This window comes from Setaria viridis, chromosome 7 (genome assembly GCF_005286985.2).
Source record: "Setaria viridis chromosome 7, Setaria_viridis_v4.0, whole genome shotgun sequence".
NCBI lineage: Eukaryota > Viridiplantae > Streptophyta > Magnoliopsida > Poales > Poaceae > Setaria > Setaria viridis.
This window is the reverse complement of record NC_048269.2, coordinates 30,924,678-30,946,431: the sequence shown is the minus strand read 5'-3', so window position 1 is coordinate 30,946,431 and position 21,754 is coordinate 30,924,678. Positions and strand designations below refer to the sequence as shown.

The 21,754-nt window shown below is 44.0% G+C and overlaps 2 protein-coding genes and 1 pseudogene across 3 annotated transcripts; all 3 read right to left on the bottom strand.

The window, feature by feature from the left end:
• Positions 1–254: 254 nt before the first annotated feature.
• On the bottom strand, positions 255–4,568 carry LOC117865033 (triacylglycerol lipase OBL1). Its single transcript, XM_034749110.2, has 4 exons — positions 4,067–4,568; positions 2,300–2,658; positions 1,505–1,538; positions 255–1,406 (listed from the first exon to the last, which is right to left on the bottom strand). The coding sequence occupies exons 1-4, from the start codon at positions 4,407–4,409 to the stop codon at positions 523–525; spliced, it is 1,620 nt and encodes a 539-aa protein (XP_034605001.1). The 5' UTR covers positions 4,410–4,568; the 3' UTR covers positions 255–522.
• An 11,418-nt stretch (positions 4,569–15,986) lies between these two features.
• On the bottom strand, positions 15,987–16,863 carry LOC117864877 (AP2/ERF and B3 domain-containing protein Os01g0141000-like; annotated as a pseudogene).
• Positions 16,864–17,291: 428 nt separating this feature from the next.
• LOC117862939 (factor of DNA methylation 1) lies at positions 17,292–21,660 on the bottom strand. Of its 2 annotated transcripts, XM_034746489.2 has the most exons (8): positions 21,268–21,660; positions 19,608–20,296; positions 19,392–19,505; positions 19,107–19,288; positions 18,648–18,737; positions 18,272–18,559; positions 17,967–18,188; positions 17,292–17,869 (listed from the first exon to the last, which is right to left on the bottom strand). In XM_034746489.2, the coding sequence occupies exons 2-8, from the start codon at positions 20,257–20,259 to the stop codon at positions 17,633–17,635; spliced, it is 1,785 nt and encodes a 594-aa protein (XP_034602380.1). In that variant the 5' UTR covers positions 20,260–20,296; positions 21,268–21,660; the 3' UTR covers positions 17,292–17,632. The 2 variants fall into 2 exon arrangements, with proteins under 2 accessions (XP_034602380.1, XP_034602379.1); XM_034746488.2 differs by having other exon boundaries at positions 19,392–20,296; positions 21,268–21,658.
• Positions 21,661–21,754: the final 94 nt, after the last annotated feature.

The window sequence follows — 21,754 nt, the reverse complement described above, 5'->3', positions numbered from 1 at the left end:
GGCTCGCAGCAAAGGGCATGTTCGCTTCAGCTTATAAGCCGGCTGAAAAGTTGAAACGGCTGATTTATTGTGAGAGGAAAACACTGTTTGGTGGTTGATAAGCCGGCTGAATAAGCTGAAGCGAACAGGCTCAAAGAAGTAAAAGAGTGCACATGGACACATCACTCATGGATTTGTTTGGCTGCTTTGCTGTACTTTTCGATCGCTTGAGTAACTGTTCAGCAACTCGCCTAGCCATATCCATGGAGAGGATGGAAGCATAATATTGAAGCTTATTATTCCAATTATTTGCAAAGATACACATGGAAATGAACACGCAGCAGCAGCCAGCTTCTCGATCTCTGCAGAGTCCACACACACACACACACACACACACTCGATCTCAGCTAATCCCCAAAAGCTGGAAAAAATAAAATAAAATAGAACCTTATTGTTCATCTCTTCCACGGCTCATATATAGTATAGTAGGTAGGTCTAGATCGATCACGAACAGTGAAATTCATCATCATCATGGACGATCGATCAGGCCTCCTTGGCCGTCATGCTGCCGAGGCGGGCGGCGTTGACGTAGTCCCTGGGGCTGTGCGACGCGAGGCCGGGCACGAGCAGGCCGGCGGCGCGGTAGAGCAGCGACACGGCGCCCTCCCGGTAGTCCTTGCCCTCCTTCATCCCCAGGAAGGCGGCCTTGACGAGGTCCCCCCACGCGTTGCCGTACATGGACAGCAGGTACCTCGGGTCGATATAGTTGGGGTTGGGCGCGTCCCCGCCGTCGGCGATGGCGGTGCACTTGTACCACCCGTTGAAGTAGACGCATGTCCCGCCGTGCACGAACTCCGCCACCGGCGGCGCGTCGAACGGCACCCGTGGCACGACGTCGTACCGGTACACCACCCGGAGCAGCTCCACGGGCACGTTGGCGCGGAGGAAGGCGGCGAAGACCTTGTCCCCGACGCGCGGCTGGCCGTAGGTGACGACGGAGATGAGGCGGTCGAGGACGTCCCGCTCGCCGTGGAACGCCAGGAGCGCCGGGAAGATGGCGGCGAGCGCACCGCCGAGGCTGTGGCCGGTGACGACGAGGTTGGCCTTGGGGTGCTTCTTGAGCTGGTCCTGGATGACCTCGCGGAGCTTGTAGTAGGCGAGGGGCTTGCCGGCGTCGGCGTTGGGCGCCGCCTTGGGGAAGGCCCGGGCGGCGTCCTTGCCGTCCTCCTCCTGGAGGCCCAGCGCCTTGAGGAAGCCGACGTGGACGTGGCCCATGGCGCCCATGCCCAGCCACGAGAGGTTCACGTCCGTGGACCAGTCCCGCATGTTGAAGGGCTCCGTGCCGCGGAACGACACCACCACCACGCTCGCGTCCGCCGCCTTGTCCGTCATCACGAACGCCTGCGTCGTGTGGTCGCCAACGAACTCTGCACGAGTCCGGATTGTTCATCAGCATCCATGCACAAAATCTTGGGTAACTTTTACTAGCTAGTTTACTGCAGTTGTTATTGCAATGTTAACTTACTGTTCCAGCAGCTGTAGTAGCCCACGAAGTTGAACTGCAAGTTTCAGACAGCAGACACAGGGAAGATCGCATTAGCTTGCATTGTGATTACAAGTGGATTTGCACCTACCTACTTGGATATGATATGTTTGTTTATGCAGAATCGTATCATGGATTAGACAGTGGCGCGCAGTTGTTAATGGCAGATTAGTTACATTTTATATGGACGTTGTCATGGAGTCAGTGTCGTCAGTGTCACTGTAGTGTGCACATATGCAAGTGGGTCCTTGTGCACGTGATGTGTACACGCGATGGTACACGGATCTTGATGGAGCAATCGATGCATGGGCAAGGCTGTCCACTTGTCCCAGAATGATTGGTGCCCTTGTTACAATTGTTTGGCAGCAGTGTTACGTTGCCAATCGTCAGGCATAGTTGGCACGTTGACTACTTTGTTCGTCCTCGCATATAGGTACAGTAAACATGAACAAGATGTTCAGGAGGAATAATGTATAATTACGTGCATGTGTGAGTGGGTGGGTCCACATGTCAGCTATTTATTCCGGCAGAATTCTAATAAATAAGCAAAGCTTAATTTCATGGTTGCTAAAGCTTTCAATTTTTCCCTGGATTTATTTATTAGAACTAAAATTTTGACCCACTTATTTCCCTGTTTAATTTGGCCATTTACCGTCCACTACCGAGACCACCACCGGTTCAGTCCAGTTACCAGCCGTTATTAGTCTGCTGCTCTAAATTTGTACTGGTAAGATTTTTTTTATTGTTTTACTAAAAAATATAGTACCAGCTCTGTACCTTCCAGACGTTCTTGACGACGTTCTCGATGTAGGCGGCGTTCTCGTAGGCGATCTTGGCGGCCATGACGGTGACCTCGAAGATGGAGAAGGTGCGGAGGCGGATGAGCCGGCCGTTCACGTACTGCTGGTGCACGAGCGGCACCGACGCGCCGCCGCACTCGCCGCTCTCCACGTCGACGTAGTAGTCCTCCCCGACCGTCGCCGCCTTGCCGGCGCCGGAGACGCCCACCACCTGCAGCCGCCGGTCGTCGGGGCCGCCGCCCGCCGGCAGCGGCTTCAGCTCCGTCCTCCCGTCGATCATCCCGATCATCGACCGGAAGTTGGGCGCCTCCCGGTTCAGCGGGATCACCAGCTTACCTGCCAGTGTTCATCATCCATCGGCATATTTCTTAATTAGTTTTATACTCGGGCGTGTGATGTACAATTGTGGAATTGTATGGTCACTATCTGCTAAAGTGTTGAATTATTATGTAATTAATTATCTGCTAATCACATGCAAGTGTGTGATGCATTAGGTAAAAGGAGGACACAACTAAACTTGACAATAGGACAATAGAAAAGGTCAGGAGCAGGTGGTAATTTCTGTGAGGTCGATCTTGTCCAAGGCACCTGGCGAAAAATTAACAGATAGAAAGCTTGAAATGGCAACCATAAAGAAGCTAGAGAAAACCAAACGCAAATTAATGGTTAAATTACGGTTGCAAGAAGAACAATGTGAATGGAAGAGACAAACAGTTAATTACAAAAATGATTAAACTAACAAACAAAAAACATGTCAAAGTAACCATAATGAACAGATCAATTAAACTAACAAACAAAAAACATGTCGAAGTAACCATAATGAACAGATCAGATAGAGAAAGAAAAATGTTAAATTGACCCAAGCAATTCATAACAAACTATAACTAAGTGAAACAGGAAAAACATAAATGCATTGTTTAGAAGAAGAACAAATAAACTTGAGAATGCATGGGACAATAAAAAAAGTAGGGAGCAGGTAGTTTCTGTGATTCCGATCTTGTCCCAACCACTCGGCTAAATTAACAGAAAACCTTCAAAGGGCAACCATAACGAAGAGAAAATTAATAAAAAATCCAGTAGGGGGCTCCGATCCCCTGCTGTTCTAGTAAAAATTAACTTTCAAATTACGGTAACAAAATTAAATTAAAGAACTGCATAAGCTAAGGAAGATGAGAAACAACAGGCGAAAAATGATAAACAAACTAAAAAACTTATAACGAAGAACCATAATTTGTGTAGAGAGAAACAGAAAGAAAAAAGGTAAACTAACAAAAAATTCAAAAAAAACGAAGAGAAATATTAGGAAAACAAATGCTGAGAGAGAGTGAGAAAGGAAGAGAGCGAGACGTTCTGTGCATGGTCATAATGCACCGTTCAGTCAACTTTACCTTTGACGACATGCAGTCAAATTAAATTAGCACGCATGCATCAGCCTGCATGCATTTTCCGGTGCACGCGTTCTTACGGTCTTTGACTTGTTCTATTGGTGGCGAATTATAGAACACGTGTTGGTAGAAGTTCTTTGCAAATTAAGTTGAATTATGTCACAAACCAGTTCGTAATTAAGTTGATCATCATCCGCACCTGGTTATCTTGCAGTATAGTCATTCATTTGTGACGTCATATATACATTTACTTGTTGTTATCCAAAGATCAAATAATATTATATATGTGTATAACGATTTAAGATCTAAAATAAATGTGACGTTAATGGTGGTGTTCACGTATATACGTGCATACGTACATCTGAAGATGTTCAGGAAGATGCCGAGTATGCCATTGTTGAGCGCGATGAAGTTGAGGATGAACTCGACGACGGTGCCGATCATCACCGCCGGGTAGTAGGCGGCGGCGAGCGCCTTCTGGATGATCTGCGTGAGCAGGACGAACATGTCCCCCGGCGTGCTGCCGACGTCGGCGGCGGTCTGGTCGCCGGCCTCCACGAACGGGTAGCTGGTGATCGGGCGGCGCAGGAACAGCATCGACAGGATGTCGACGAACCGCACCTTCTCCGACCGGATGATCAGCTTCTCCGCCCCCATCTTGGGGCCGCCACCTGTGGCGAGCTGCTGCTGCTTCGCCACCATGGTCGCCGGACGGCGAGTGGTGCTAGCTCTAGCAGCTGATGATAGCTACACCACCCTAGTAGTAGGGCGCCCTAGCTGATTAAGCTAGCTACGTGTAAGTGTGGTAGCTAGCAAAGTGGAAGGCTCAAGCTGGCACGATGCTGAGATGGAGCGAAGGGGTGGCTTTTTATAGGGCAACAAAGAGGGTCGGGTTGGGGTTGGGCTGGGCTTATGATAGATACTGGACAGACGCGCCATGGACCGGGCTGGGCCGATGCCGAGCAGGGCCATGGGCCAGGATGTTTGATTGATCTGTTTCTATGATTGGGTTTGATAGGTAGAGGTGTCTGTCTAGGGTTTGCATGCAGAGTTCTGCATGTTTTCACATGTGACATTAAGTAAGGTGGTACTGCTGGAGTGTGGCCAAGTCAGCAGCGCGTGGATCATGTGTTGTGCTGATTTCCGGGGTGGTTTACTGACCTCCCTGGACGCTAGTCGCTAGCTAATAGCTGGCTGATGGGATCTGCACCGAGACTGTTGTACATATTTTAGCTTCATATATATGAGTACTGACATCGACATCTGCATATGCACTGTACTGTTATGGTGGACTTAGAAACTATGTATATCAGTCTGCTAGATTTAAATTTAAGGTGACTTAAACTTAATAACCACGGGGAACCTAGAGTCACCTGTGAATTAAGGACATGCAAGTGTTAAGTTACCTTAAAGCTCTTGAGAGTTATGGAAGACAGGAGCAGACTAAATGAATTGCCGAATGCTGCCACTAGGATGAGCGTCAGCAAGTCCGAATGGAAGCTTAGAAGTTGATTCAAGAGTTTGTTTCTTCGGTCAGTCTGTTTCTCGTGTTTAGAACTCGTGTTGAGTTTGAGGTGTGGGCAGTCTGAATACTGCAGGAAGCTTTCAGATTCTGATTGCGGAGGCTGGAACATTTTCCTTAATCTAAAAAAGTGTTAAGTTACCTTAAAGCTAGCATACCCCTAGTGTCTAGTTCAGGTAAGTTTGGATGCATGGGAATCACTACTCCAATTTGTCATATATAATCAATTTTCCATGGGGTGATCCTCTCTAGCTAGTTTACTTGAGCACATGTACCTGTGTAAAAAATATTTGTAGATCAACCGATTTAGAGCTTCAGCGGGGATAGATGCTCCTCATTAATTGAATGTTTTTTAGCTTTGCCTCACTGTATCTGTGTATTATTGTATCCTATTGTGTTGCTTGTGTTATTTCCTCCAAGCGGTGCTGCATGTACCATTTTAGTGGAGGCATCTCTTTAATACATGCACGAATGCCCACACGTAGGGATGTATCCCTCTACATCCACGGTAAGATTTTTTTTTTCTCTCCAGTATATACTTGTTAGATTTCACCAAATCTGAAATGGCATAATATAATCCAAAAGATGAATTAGGAGGAAATGAAATTTATATATTGCTCCGTTGTTGGTTAGGCCTTTTTTTCTCAGATTGGTGTTGAATTAAGCAGCTATCATTTCTCACAGTCCAAGATGATTAGTTGAGCATCACGGAAACAATCCCTCTGTTCATCCAAAAACAAACTCTTTTGGATCTACAGCCCAGCCATGGATCGACCAGCATTGATGTGCAGGGTTATCTCTCTTCCTCTCAACATCAGTCAATACCTCCAGCTAATTTTAGGTGGGTCATCATTCCATGTTATTTCTGTGGGAATAGTGTTCTAATTTTAGGTGGGCCCACCATGAAAAGGATGTAACTTTACAATGTAGAGATTACTACTATACACAGTTCACACTGTACCATTCCCATCGTGCAGAGTTATAGTAGAAATTAAGGCATTTTGCTTTCGTAGTGTGAGCTCTTCACTGTTTACACTACTTTTAATTTCATCGTGCTACTTTGGTTAGCTTCCGGTCCATTCTGTGCGAAGAGAAAGTAATCATCCTTTTGAAATAATTTTCATTTGCAGATCTTTTGCTAAAATTTATATGTATCAGAATATTTTTAGGGCCTGTTTGTTTGAGTTGCAGCTTTTGAGCTTTTCTGAAAAGCTGCTGCTGGCTTTTTACTTCTGAAAAGCCAACACTAACTTTTAAAAGGTGCGATAAGCTTTCTGAGCTTAAAAAGCTACGAAAAAGTAATAAAACGAGCTTTTTAGTTTTCCATATAAACTTAGCTTTTCAGGACTTCCAGCTTTTCGGAAGCTACACAAGAAATTCGTTGTTTCTTTGAGCTTCTGGCTTTTCACGTTGAGAAGTTGCCAGGAAGCTCAAACAAACAGATAATATATTGAAGTGTTGTCTCATCATAATTTAAAAATATACATGTTTGTTAAGTTAGGAACCTAATTTATCCCTAGATTCATTCAAAAACCGAAGTCTTTCATTTTAGCTAGACGACGCATATCTAGATATATAACCTCAAAAGTAAACGGATTCTATGCATGTAAATTGCATATATTAAGCAATGAGTGATGTCCACGTGCATTGTTATCCTAAGATGACAACTAATTAGATTTATGCACACCACGATCACATGCATGATGAGAGAGAGAGAGAGAGATCCGCGAGAGCTATCAACTAAGTGATGCACCAATATAAATAATTGATGATGATGTGTGTATAGTAAGTAAACACATCAAAAGATGGCTATAATGTCACAATCAAGAGACGGCAGCATCGCTGGCTGTGTTCTTATGGCAGTTGTGTTGCGTAAATGTGCTTTCATCCAAGGGAGATCTCACCAATATTTTTCAAGTAAAAACAAGGACTCCGATTGACAAGTTGTAACTGGCATGCTGTTGGTGCAGTGTCTTCAATTTCAGAAGAAGACGCGAGCAATTGAGCGCAACGTGTGAAAGCGATCGCAATTTGGTAATTTGTACATGATATAGACTTTGTCTTCGACCCAATACACGTTGTAATCTAATATGGTAATTTTGTATAAGATGATATTATTGTGGTCTTAATAGTAGGTCTCTGCATATCAACAAACTACATATGTACGGTTTAGCCATTTTGTATATATAATAACTAGATTTACAAACAGTAATAAATTGATTTGCAGTGGGACTAGAGTCTTCTATTAATTCACTGGCAATTTTAACAAATGGGCGTATGCGAATGAAACATTTACCATAGATCAGCCAATTGGGCAATTCCAGTGGGGTACTATGGCCTCCTAGGTACAATATATTACGTGGCTCTCACACGATATGGTTGCACATGCTGTGTTTTCTGTGTCATTTCTGCATCCAGTTAACATTTTGTGTGCAATTTTGCTATAGCCATCCCTTAAGTATAGGTATACATTTGACTATATGCATGTTTTGAACGGAGTACCACTTTTTAGAATTATATCGAATCCTGCACAAAAGTGTCAATCGTATGCTCTATCTAGGTTTCTCCTATGTCATTATTTCCCATTTCAAGTCACGTTTCTACCATTAGTAATATTCAGTGTTTTAAATAGCAGGCTAGATTGGAGCTCTAGTGGCTAACACTAGCTACCGTCATGCATGATAGCATTGTACTAATTGCTAAATAGGCAAGTACAACATATATCTCCAGCTAGGGCATGCAAGTTGTGGCTGGAGGAAGATGCAAGAATATTGGAATAGAGCATACGTGAAAGACATGAACCTTTCGATAGCCTTTTGATATATATAGAATGCAGGGAAGAAAAAGAAGGGGCAAGGAGATAAAGAGGAACAAGGCAACAAAGGGCAAGTTTGGCTTTTATGTGCTGACTTGTCAAACGGCATGAAGCATGTGATTGTGCGACTACTGAGTGCATGGCTAGCATTGTCAAAACTATGAGATGTTGAAGAGGATAGCATTGACAAAACTATGAAAAAAGAGTGTGCATCATTTTTTTTATATTACTAGAGCATTATGATTAGTAAATGTGCGCAAGATAAATTGTTGAGGTCAGGGAGGGATAGAGATGTTACAACCACTTGAGAAATAGAAGTATATATAGGTTAGATCTAAGACATTCTGATGTTGATGCAAACTTCCATGAAATGGCAACTAGGTTGATGATATGAAATATGTAACCTCTCTTACAAGGTACAACAAGGAGTTAGGACATCGGTATATCCATCTATCAAGAAACTCTTTTTAACCCGTTTTTTCATTGTTTTACACCAGTTGGAATTTATAGTATGGTACTTGTAAAAAAAAAGTCGAAAAAAAGTCGACTAGTACAGTAATTTGTTTGTCACATGTCAGAATGGTTTTCCATATGTGTGCGTGCTGAAAGTAAAAGAATGGCATAAGCATTCTTTGTGAGAAGTAAAAGAGAACAATAGAAGTAGCATAAAGAGTCAATCAAGTGTGCATCACATGCCGACCGCGACTTTGATTGAGACAATTACATGCTTGACATGGTATTTGGACGTAGTAATCATGTGTCAGCTACATATCACTAAAAAAAAGGGGTCCAATATTCTAATAATCTCATTTCAGCTGGTTGGAGCTACGTTGTATATTATGTTGTTGATCGATGGTGATGTGTAAATGTGCAAGCTTGGTTGAGTTACATAGATTATGAAGGGTATCAAGGGTATAGGTGCATTTGATAGATTATCTTTTATTTATCACGAGGAACTTTCATAAGGCCTCTAATAACCTTTTCATCCATTTTTGTTATCTTAAATTAGCTGATTTTATTATAGCTCTTTTCTACGATAACCAACTACTGCTAAAAATATTATTTTATGAATATAATATAGCCGCAAAACCACCAAGCATTATGTAGCGGTGCAAGCAGCAGGGCCGGTCGAGGATAACCACGCACAAAGCCACCATATGCAGCTGCTTGCTGAAAGAACAATAATGCCACTGGCATACAAGATACATCATACATATCGTGAGCTTGGTGGCTTCAAACACACAGAAACCCACACGAACTGGCACGCAAAAGTATCTGGATTGCTTGCTCTTCAACTTTCTTGCTGAAAGATCGAACTAGTATTGTTCACAATGAACAAACTGAACAATTGAGTAGTGCTGCAAAATTATCAAGAAAAAAAAACAGAAACATAACAGCAGAAAAAAGAACAAGAACGTTCAGAGTAGTAATCATTGTATCGTCAATGAATATATAAAAAAAATGCACATGGTACGTTACACTATCTAAGATAAACAAGAACTGTAAGCTTTTCTCGTAGTCTCTCTCAACCTGATAGCTCATAGGGTCTTCTGAGTAATTTTGATGAATATAATCCCCAACACCTAGAGATTTATGACACCGAGGTAATATACTACAGTACCGATGAAAGTTTAAGAAGCGCAAATCTTATTTTGACGTCGATAAGAATTTGATTTATTTTCACACAGGAAATCTCATAAGCAGTTAATTTACTGTAACAGGATAGGTAAAAGAGGACAGCAGGGAGACATAACGCGTCGGTTGTGTGCATCACATTGTCCTACTGTATAGATCTGTCATGATAGAAATCTTGACTAGCTAAGCAAGTGGTATGTTTGTCTCCGTATATAATCATGAGAAGGAGACAAGCATTTCAAGAAAGCTTAATCTCTGTTCAAGATGCATGGTTGGACTAGTCTTTTCTAAAAAAAATTGTTTACACATGCATATATTAAGTGTTTTTTTGTTAGTAGTGTTTTTTTTGTTTTTCAAATTATGCCAGCAAGTTTTTTTCCCTAAATATTAAGAATGTTCAACACTCCCGTACGTAAGGAGAGATCGTCGCAACATGGCACCTTCTTTTTGGACAAGTGTCTTAGGGCCTATAGCGAAGGAACCAACTATTTCCCTTTTCAAAGGTTGGAGCTAGCTCCCGCTTTTCAAAACAACGGCCAAAGTGTCATCTTTTTTGGAGCATATCTTTTTGATAAAGCGATCAAATAAAGTGGATATGATGCAGCAAAGTGTGTACCATATCAACACCAAAAGTGAATGCATATGCATGCATGTGTGCTGTGTAGAGATCGAGAAGTAAACTAGGGCGGGCGCATGATTGGCGCGCGCTCGCGGGGGTTGGAGAAGCACGCAACGACGACGCGTGCATGGCGGCCAGCATAGTCGTCGTCCGATCCATGCAGGATCGAGCAGCAGCAGGCAGCTTACACGAGACATGGATCAAGGCGCGATTGCTAGCTCCTGCAGTTACACTGCTAGTACGTACGAATTATTTTACCTCTCGAGCCTAGGCCTTTTATGCAAAAAAAAAACTATGTATTTAAAAAAAAGTAAAAACGATGTACAATTGAAAGGGAGGGTCGATCGTACACCCAATCATTGTGTATCTGGATCCATCCATCCATCTCAATACCAACACGCATGTATTGGGGTGTGTGATGCGCCATGCCCATGCATGCATGAGTGCAAGTAGCTAGGTTACTGACGGCGTCGATCGATATCGATCCGAATCACGTCACTGTACTGCACTGCACCGGTGGCCTACGTACGTGTGCGTGGATCGTCCAAGCTGGATGGGGTCGTATCGATCCGATGCGCCCTGCCGGTCGGCTAGCTCTCCATGCATGATCCGCATGGGCATATAGATGCACCAATACATTATCATGCATGGGTCAACTAGTTGCATCAGGCTTTCTCATATGGTGGCCCGTCCGCGTAGGGACGCAAAAGGTGGGCTGCTTTTGTCGTGTGCTAGCTCACGGTTTCTTTCCCGTCTCACGGTGTTCACATTATTTATAATTTTTATATCCAGCATATGCAAGATCAGCATTAGTTAGTTCCACTGTGGGAAAAGAGAAAATGATCATCTTTTTCAAGTAAAGTTCAATTGACATATACCTATCACTTATCCGTTGCCAAAAAAACATTAAAAAAAAGAGCTTTGCCGTTCATTAGGTCATCAGGATCTAGCTTTTACAGTAAATTTCAGACCAAAATCTTTCAAATTATCTGACAGCTCTGTCTAATTAGTCTGGTCAGTCGTAGTGTAATTGTCATGCATCCTACTCTGCTTATTTTAGGTGGGGCCTGACAGCTTGTTGATCAATAGTACTATCCCACATGCATTTTTATCCAGAGATAGACGACAGCTCTGTCTAATTCACATCGCCCATCACATGCATTATAAGATTATAAGATAGAGACAAAATGACAACATGTTGGAACGGTGGATACACATGATTATTGGAACATAAGCTCTCAGGAAAGGAATGTGCTCTGCTGTAATGCTCATCATATGGGAAGTCTGGAAGGAAAGGAACAAGCGTATTTGATTGATTTTCAATCAAGAGGAAATGACAACCGCTGCTCTTTTTGCAAAAATCAAGGAAGAACCCGGAGCATGGATAGTAGCGGGGTAAAGGACTTAGCACTTTTTATTTCTCGCGAGTAATTGTCTTTTTAGATGTGTCCACCCACCGGCTAGCCGGTTGTACAAACCCTCTCTATCAATGAAATAGGCACAAATTCGTGCCCGTTCGTTCAAAAAAATGTTAAGAGACAAATGGGCCACAGCTCAACTGAGATACACAGATGCCGTATGTAAACAAATCAGAAGATTGCTATAATCAATCAAGTTGATGGCATCCACACTGGCCGTTTGTGCATGCATTATTGCAGATATATACTAGATGATATAATAATTGTGCTTCCAATTTCGGGCCGGGGGATCGGCCAATAGTGTTTTCTGAATTACAAACAAGCTAGGGCTCTGAATGACAACAAGTTGTGCCTCCAATTTGTTGATCAATAGCGAATCTATTTCACCTTTTATCTATCATTTGTTGATCCTCCTCGCCCCTTTTTCTTCTGTCTAATCTTTTAAAGTGAATGCTTGTACCTGATGAACAACAGAAGTGAATGCATGTACCAAAAAATCAAAGGTGTGCACTGTACCGGCAGTATGCAGTATGCAACGCATGGCTGCTGCATTATTGATGATGTCGGTCGGAGGACAACTGGGATGGATGACGCCGAAATTAAATAAGCCAGCTGTCCCTCTCGTTCAGTCGATGATCGCCCCTGCTCCTATGCAGACGTCTGTATGTGTGTATAGTACTGTCAACTGTGTGTGCATACTGTGCAGCAGCAGCGTGAACGCAACACCAATAATCGACGCCGTTGTCATCATCTTCCATGTGTGACAACTGACAAGAAGGTCATGGTAGATTTTTTTTTTTTGAAACGAACTGCCGGTGGTTATGTTGAAAAGGGAGAGAGGCTAGAAAGCCCAAAGTATTTACAGATGCTTAGCAAGCTTGGAAAATTATACCTTATGCACAAGATTTGACAAATGTTTTTGCACCCGCGAAAATCCAGCTGGCAGATTCCTCCTTGATTCTTGATGCAACCACTGATGACTCTACACGATCAAAAATCCCAGCAAATGAGGATGATAAGCGATGGTAGATGGGCGATGGAGATCTTAGTTAAGGTATAGGTCTACAAGACTAATCAAGGAAGAAATCCATTACCTCCTTTCAACCCACTAAATAATAATGCATGTTCATTCACTAACGATTGATCACTGCCAATACAGATCGAGCAGCTGATTCAGTATACAGGTTAACGAGTCAGACTGATCGAGCTGATTCAGTGCACTCACAAAGCCAAGCGTTCCAGTGCCCCCAGCAGATTGGTGTCCTCAGCTGTGGCACGTATTGGAGCTGTCCACCGTACGCATCCAATCATGCGGACCCATCAATAATCTCCATCTCAAAATGAAATGCATGAGATGATGCATGCCAGTAACGAGCTTCAATCGGGCCGGCCCATATCACACTGTGACCGCTCGCTAGCCCGGCCTGGCATTCTCTCGGTGGCGAACAGTATTAGACTGGACTATCGGACCCGTAATAGGATTCTTCTTGGGCTTCACAGATGTTTCCTTCCGACAGTTAAGCGGCCCGCTCACGTCGCACACTGGCGGGCGGGTCCATGGTCCATGTATACGTGCTTGTTGCCTGGCCCAGTGGGTAGGATCATTTGCATTTTTCTTTTCCTGGCTCAACAGGCGGCCCAGGTAACTTCCATGATAGTTTTCAGTTTCTTCTCTTATTTCCCCACTATTTCTACCATCCACAACAGCATGCTTTATTATGCTTTAAAGAACGATCGGAAGCAACTCTACTATATATTCAACAAATCATATCATAAATCATGAAGCACATCTAAGGGCTAAAAAAGTGAGTTACAAATAGGAAAAATCTAACTCACTTTGCAGGGAGGAAATATGATTTGATCGACTTAGTTGTTTTGTAAATTAGCTCATTATTCATCCATATTCGAAGGATTTGGTCCCAACACTCGTCCATCCGAAACAAGGACGTATCGCACAGCAGAAAACTCACGTTACGTTATACATGTTCAGCTTGGTGGATGCCCATTGTTGCACTACGAGATCCGACTGTGCCACATGGTTTGGCAAGTTTTGGTCCTATTTTCTCGGGAAGTCAGGAGGAAAACGTTTTGGTCCTGTATTGAGACAGAGACGAACAACAACACACCAACCGACCAGGTTTCATTTGTTTGGGATCGATCGATCAAACATCTCAGACTCGGTATCTTACGTACGCTAGCTAGCTAGCTATATTCCATGAACGATGCCAGCACAAGACAGGTTTACATGGAAGCGTGTTTCTAGATGCCTTTTAAGATCAAGTTTGGAGTTAGTGAAGCAAGATAAGCTGCTTTCCATATGCTTGAGTTGGAAATCTCCTGCGGCATTAATTGGCATGTATATTCTCTAGAAAGGCAGTGAGACATTCACGTGGTGAAAAAATTTATTATACACAGTATATACGAGTATTGGTCTAGCTCAAGTTTGTCTCTACTGATCCAAACGGAGCCTAACTCAGTAACTTATCAAGCCAAATGCAAAATAAAGTTCACACCTCCACCTTAGTCCAACTTCACCAACTCGTTCCAGGCTTACGTTTCGTGTTCACCGGCATTCGTCAAGCGGCAAGCCGCAGCGCGGCGTCGGATTGATTGAGTGGTATGCGTGTTGCAGGCACGGCAGCTGATTGCACACAGGCTGAGGCGATGTGGCTAGTGCGCTATTGTTGCACTTTGGGTATTATTAAAATCTTGTGGCCCTATATATTGCAGTGCATAATTTTTTTAGAGTAACTTTCACCAACAGTAATTAAACTTGTCCCGAGTTCTCATCTTGATCCTGGTACTCTCAAAATGCACATAACGATCCTTAAACTTGTCCCGAGTTATTATCCTGATCCCAATACTTTCAAAATGCACATAATAGTCCCTAAAATTGTCCTGAGCTCTCGTCCGCGTTTATAAACTTGCTTTGGGCTCTCATTTACTTAAAATTTAAGTGAGATTTGAACTAGAGACAAGTTTAAAGACCACTAGAAAAATTTGCTCTTTTTTTTACTTTACAATGAATACCATGAGCTAAATTCCTGGCTACACCACTGCTTTGAACACTAATCTCCCTTATATTACATTGTCCATAGTAATAAAAATGTGTTCATAGAAAAATACTTTCAAATACTAATAATCTTTTATCATAAAATCTATAAACCAAATAATAAGCTAATGTTGGATAAATAAAGTTTGGGGTGCTGAAAATGTATGAGCACCATATAAAAAGAAATAGAGGAAGAATAGCCTTGGGAGTTCAATGTTGCCTCACCCCCTTCGTAGAACTTACTCAAGCCCATGGATCTACAGTTTGGCCTCACCAACTTTGCAACTAACTGGCATCACACTCAATCTGTTAAAGTTAGAAGTTGGAACCATATATCCAAAGAGTGAGGGCTTTGTGCTCAATTAAACTTCTAGAGATACTGATATATTATACAATTTTTTTATAAAATAATATTGCAAAATAACACATTTATGAAAGTAATTTGAACACAAATATATCTTTGTTGTTTTTTAAAATATCAAAACTTAATGCATATAAAAAGTGATATATATATATATATATATATATATATATATATATATATATATATATATATATATATATATGCAACAGAAGTTTAGAGTGGTTGACTTAAAGACAACTCTAGAGTGTCACTCTCATTGCAAGCCATGTAAAGAAATCCCGGTACATAATTTGAGTTTAGTTGCAACAAATGCCTCAACATTTTTGTTGGCCTTCGCAACAAATTAATGTGATGCTTTGCATCATCTTTAAACATTTTTTGTATTTTTCCAAATAATGCAAGAGAAACTATTTCAAATATTTCATCACTTAATTAATTATCAAATCCTAACATTTTCGCTAGATACGTTATCCCAAGTTTAGAGCCCTACTTGATGCCATTATGGCTTACCAAGCATCAGCACAAACGGAAGGTGTCCAAATGCCAAATGAAGCTTATGATCCATCCAACGGCATGAAGTGTTACTGTAATCTCGAAACATTTTAGCCGTTAGTGAAGTATAGCAAGTCGATCAACATATCAATCTAGAAGACTGTCTATGAACTAGATGATGCTCACTTAAAAGACATGGATCGGTGCAAGAATTTCACAGAAAATGTAGTAGAGAGCTAGCTTTGTCACAAAAAAAAATCATTATGTTTGTTTATCAAAAAAAAAGAACGATCAACGGCCCAATTTGGACACCTAATCGATCATGGCGAGTTCATGAGCTCAATTGCAGTGTGGTTCACAGCTCAACACATGCATGAAGCCCCAATCGCCGCGGCGGCAATGTTGGCGCCAAACAGCCTCACGACGCGCGCGCCGCCGTCCGCGCAGCAATCATCGCCGTGGCCGGCGCCGCCGTCGTTCCTCTTCCGCTTCCTGCACTCGATGAACATCCGGCGCTTGACATCCACCTCCCCGTCGTCGGTGCTGGAGGAGACCGCCGCCTGCGCCTGCGAGAACGCGACGGTGTCTCCGGCGACGAGGCCCTTCTCCCTGACGAAGCAGCTCCAGCCCCGGGTGAGCACGTAGCTCTGGCTGCTGCTCCAGTACGAGTACCGGAACCGCCACACCTTCCCGCCGGCGACGTCCTCGAAGGCGAGCAGCACGGGAGGCGCCGCCTCGTCGAGCGGCGGGAAGTGCTTCTCGGCGTGCAGCTTGGGCACCACCACAGCCGGTTGAGCCGGCCGACGTCGCTCGGCGTCACCGCCTTCTCGAACAGCGCCACCCGGGGGACCAGGGCCAGGGCGTGGTCGCCGCCGCCGCCGGAGCGCAGCGCCTGCCGGAGCTCGTCGTCGTATGTGTGCTTCCGCAGCATGTCGACGACCTCGGCCTTGGGCCGCGCGGCGAGGAACGCCATCTCGGCCGCGCCGGCGGGGCCGCCGGGGAAGTTGACGGCGCCGCCGCGGCCGCGTCGTAGGCGCGCGCGGCCGCCGCCTCGTCGGCGACCGTGCCGAGCCAGACGCGCGCGTGGCGCTCGTAGATCTGCGCGCCCCACCGCGCGTTGGGCTGCGGCACCACGCCCTTGTACCGCGACGACGACTGCGCCCGAGGCGACGCCGCCGCGGCATCATCGTCGCCGTCCATCCAGTCCAGCTGCTCCACCTCTTGCGTCGACGTCGACATGATGGCGAGCTCAGGCGCACAGACCGCGCCGCCGGCGAACGAGGCCCGCTCTTTGCCACGCGCTGCGTACGGCTGGGCTCCACCGACGGTATGCTTCTTGTTTGTGAAGTGAGAGTGACCTTGTAGCTAGCTTGCATCGGTGCTCTCGACGGCAATGTCAACATTGGGTTGCATTTCACGTGCTGTATTTGCAGAGTAAGACTGGAACAGTTTACGAGTGACGTGTAATGCACGTTTTTCGAGGTACCTCCTCGGCTCCTCCGTCCAGATAACATAATGGGGTGGTATAGAATCAAAATACTGAAAACACCATTTCATAATTGTGTAATTAGTACTAAAAGTCTTAGATAAATATGCAAGAATCTGTATGTAACCTCGTAGTGCAAACTGGTAAAATATAAGTCAGATAAACGGAGCACTGGATAAAGTAAGTTCTGCACTTGACTAAAGTTAGTTGGAGCACAATTTCAGCATTTGTTCTACTTAATACCAGCTTTTATACATCACAGTGCGACCGATTAATCTAGGTTTACCACCACTCCACCAGGATTGTTTTACTGACACTAGAGCCATGTTCAGAATTGCGACTGGGTTTCAGAGTACATATATATAAAGGCCCAGCGAAAGGCACCAGGTTAACTGGTTAACTACCATTGCACTCCACTCCAAAATAGACAGCTCTGCCTAAGAACAACAAGTCTATAGGGCTGTAGTAGTCTCATAACAGGGCCTTAATTGATTCAACCAGGATGAGGCCACTGCGTTGAGCTCAACGCCTTCTCTTGCCCTTCACCTTGCTTGCGTTCCACAGCTTCAGAGCATACCGAACTGCTTCAGTCGTCTGTGCTTTACGCCCCTCCTCGTAGTTCCACAGCTCAGGGAAAGGATCCCTCCTCCTGCCATTGACATCCTTCAGCTCATTCAGTGCCTTCATTACCGCAGCATAGGCTTCTTCACTGCACTCCTTCAGTTCCAGGAGCTTCTTGTCATCCTCCCTGATTGCTTCCTACACGGGCACAACCGATGCTCCATTACTTTCGGCGACAAGCAGTTCATGATTATCAGTAACAGTTGAGTAGTTGACAACAGCAAAAGATTCATACCAGCATATTTCCATCGACCATAATAGCCTTGAAAGGATTCCATTCTGGATTGCTAATTTCCTTCTGCCACTTTGAACACAGGATAGCGCTTTCCACTTCAGCATCCTCTGCAGAAAATTTCCGCTTGCACATGTTTAGAAACACTTTGGAGTCAAGCTCACCAATTCTCTTGATGCCTATCTGCGTCTGGGAACTAGTGGCGCCAGACAAACCCTGCAGGGCCTGCAATTGGGCCAAACATGAATTCTCATAAACAGCAAGTGCACGCAATGAAACTGAGAGGTACAGTGTAAAAAGTATCATACATCTATCAGCACGTCTCGAGCTTCTCGCAACTCATCACTGTTCTTGCTTTCTTTAGCAATTAAAGTTTGGTTAAAGCTTTCCACATCATTCAGTTCAGTGATCTTCTCACTGAGCTCCTCTCTTAGTTCATCTATCCTCTTGCCGGATTCAGAATCTTCATCTCCTGGCTTCAGCTCCATCACTTGTAATTTTCCCATCAAGTGCTTAATGTTTAACTCAAGATTGAGCTTCTTTTCTGACTGTATGCTCAACATCGTGAGCTTTTCTATAACAGCTTCTTTCTCTCTCTGATATTACCTCATAGCAAAACACCCACGACCATGAGTTAATCAAAAGAAAACAGCACGCAAACACATCAAGGAAACAGGAGCTAACCTTTTGTTTTTCCATAATCTTCATAACATTTTCATCAGCTTTCTGCTGCTCCAATGCGGCCAACCTAAGATGATTGGCTTTCAACGCATTCTGCACAGAAAAAAGACACATGTAAGTTGTATGCATAAAGCTGTCTAATTTTCACTCAGCATTCTGCTCCTATTACATTGCCAGATGACACCCAAAGACTGGCACTGACTTCATTCATTCACCGTGACAACATTAAAAGTTTTGCTCCATGATATCTAGCAACAAATGGTAGCTAGAAAGAGCACTGATGTTTTCTTTAAGCCCTTGTGATAGTAGAATGCAGATGGTCAGCAACAGATTATTTTCATCATTTTGACAACATATACTGCCATGGGAGACAAGAAAACTAAACACACTACACAAATTACCAAGCAGTTATGTAACTATTTTTTATTAATAAAATTGTGCCGCAGAAAATGGATCTCTCACCTTTTGCTTCTCTAACTCAAGCTCCCTACTGTTGCACTCACTTTGTGCAGACAACGCCTCAATTTGTTTGTTTCTTGTGTCAAGCTCATCCATCATTCCCTGGAGATCTGACTGTAGCTTCCGGTTCTCGTCAATAACTCTTCGTGTATTCTGTTGAGAATGCTGCCGCATCTTCATGATTTCTAGTAATAGTGAAAAAACAAAATATATGTCAGCATAACTTACCACTATATGTATATAATTACTCCAAGATGTATGCATAAATAACCAGATATTCTAGTGTACCTTGAGTATACGACTGGAGCAGTTGTTCCCTCTTCTGCATCAGTATGTCAAGTGATGCAGATCTCTTGTTGTACTCAGACTCAAGTTTCTCTAAATGCATCTCCTTTTCTTTAACTTGACAAGCCAAATTAGCCATCAGTTTGTCAGTTTTATTTGTCCCATCCTTCACAATATCATTGAGAGTTTTAAGATCACCATTTTTTCTCAGTAGCTCACCTATTGCCCCTAGAGAATTGTAATCATCAGCCCTTGCCATCCACCCAATAGACTCTGTACCTCCGCACTTCATTTCCTTCCAGCATCTTTTGCTGTACCCTTTCATCATAAAGTGATTCTCAAAGGCCCGTGCGTTCCTAAAACCACTCCAGTCCTTCCCAAACTCAACAATAGCATCACGTGTGGGTCTACCTCTGTTATAGACCGGATGGACCTTAACTGGATGGAAAGATGAGAAATGCTCCTTCAGCCTATTCGCACTTTTGCCAAAGAATTCATTTGGCATATTGACTAGGATGCCCATCCAGGGCCAGACAAACTGCTCATCTCTGGTATGTTGAGGAACCTGTGGATCCATAAGCATTGGCTGCAACACTGAGCCAACTGATGATTCAGCTGCCTTACTCTTCAAATGTTTTGCAAGAGCACGGTAGTCTGCCTTCTCTTTCTCCTGCGGGTCACGTGCAGCCCCTACTCCCAAGGCATGCTGCAACAGATCATCTAGGCTGCATTCCTTCCCTTCATCTGAACGAAAGGGGCATTGGTAAACGCCTTCATCACTCATCACTTTTAAATTTCCTGACACCAGAAGCTCAAAAGTGCCATCCCCACAAGCTTCAACTTCAGAATCTCCATCCGAGGTGTAGTCCATGGCAGAAGGCGAGGGAGAAGGCCAACAACCTTGGGGCCTGAGGGGAAAAGCCATGTTATGATCTCTCAATAGTATAGTATGCTAAAGAAGCATACATAAAAAAGGATATACCACGACCACGCATAACGTAGGAGGACAGAACCGGTTAAATACATATTGAATCAGCATTTAAACCTTAATCTAATAAGTTGAATATAGATTGAATCAGAGACGGAAGCTTAACATCATAGATTTCTACCACCCTTATAGCATCTTGCCATATCTTGCTCAAACTTGAGCCGTCACAATAGCACCACAATCTGATAAATAGTTAAATGCAACTGTTTTTTTGTTTCAACAACAGGGAGTATCCAGTGATGCATATTAGACTTGGTTACAGCAAAATTAAGCTACAGAAACTCAGTAAGCTAACCGACATGTCAAGTGCACGAGGAGGGTTGGGTTTTATATCCTAGACAAGGCACCTGACGAATTCAAGAACAGAGCACCAACAAAAGCAGAGCACCTTGGAAGCAATATACATAAACTAAGTCAACACGGCCACCCGGGTTATGCATTGATGTACTTCTTGGTTGTTTGCAAAACCCTCCTCCATCAGTACAGTAATCGATTTTACCAATCTTTTGGAAAAATGGCATCTTTCCCAGCATTCATCCCAAGAATCGATGTTCACATACATAAAGAGACGGGGTTACAAACAAAAAGAGGGGGAAATCGAAATTCTTGGCGATGAGGTGAGGTCCAAGAAACCCCCCCCAAAAAAAGGTGGTTTTTGCGGCCGCCTCCACTCCACCCCGCAAAGCACGCCGCCGGTTCGCTCGGAACAAGAGCGGTTGCGAATCCGCGGCACCGAAGCACAACTAGGAACGGGATTTTCTTCAACATTTTTAGAGGGAAAAAAGTGGAGAGAAACCCCCCCAAATAAAGCTAGGGCATTCGAGGGTTTTGCCTGAGGGGGAAATGGAATTGGGGGAGGAAGAAGAAGAGTTCGCTGCAGCGCATTCTCACCTGGAGCGGAGCGGAGCGAAGCGATTGGGACTTCTTGTGCTGCCGCGCTCCCGCTTGCTTGGTTACTTGGCGACGATCGCTTGGGTTGGGTTCGCCGCCGGCGGCAGAGAGGGAAAGAAGAGAAAGCGAGCCAGGAGGCGGAGGCGTCCGGAGTAAAGGAACGTGTACTTCCTAGACTATAAAAAAAATGGAGAAAATAGGACAAGGCCAAGGTGGACGCAATGAAGAGCAGAGGGAGATGGATCGTACATGGACGATGGTTGGAGTCGCTTCCCTCATCCAGGATCTCGGGGAAGTGGATCAAGTTGGCTCTTGCAAATAACTTGTACAATATCTTCCTTTGACCCTTTAAACGAAATGTGGTAAATGAAAGGAAAATTTATGGACCGACCTCATTATCTCCACCCGGGGTAGCGGAAGGAATTCATGTGATGCTTTGAATTTTAGCAGCGATTATTTGTTTGGTTTTTGTTGGAACTTAGGTTCG

Bases quoted from the DNA above. Each gene is read 5' to 3' on its own strand.
- LOC117865033 (XM_034749110.2), bottom strand. From the start codon at position 4,409: ATGGTGGCGAAGCAGCAGCAGCTCGCCACAGGTGGCGGCCCCAAGATG. The intron at 1,539-2,299 runs GTACAGAGCTGG...TGAAACTTGCAG, and splicing joins TCGTCAAGAACGTCTGGAAG to TTCAACTTCGTGGGCTACTA. The intron at 1,407-1,504 runs GTAAGTTAACAT...GGACTCGTGCAG, and splicing joins CTACTACAGCTGCTGGAACA to AGTTCGTTGGCGACCACACG.
- LOC117862939 (XM_034746488.2), bottom strand. From the start codon at position 20,259: ATGGACTACACCTCGGATGGAGATTCTGAAGTTGAAGCTTGTGGGGAT. The intron at 19,289-19,391 runs GTACACTAGAAT...CACTATTACTAG, and splicing joins GCTCCAGTCGTATACTCAAG to AAATCATGAAGATGCGGCAG. The intron at 18,189-18,271 runs GTATGATACTTT...GCCCAATTGCAG, and splicing joins CTCGAGACGTGCTGATAGAT to GCCCTGCAGGGTTTGTCTGG.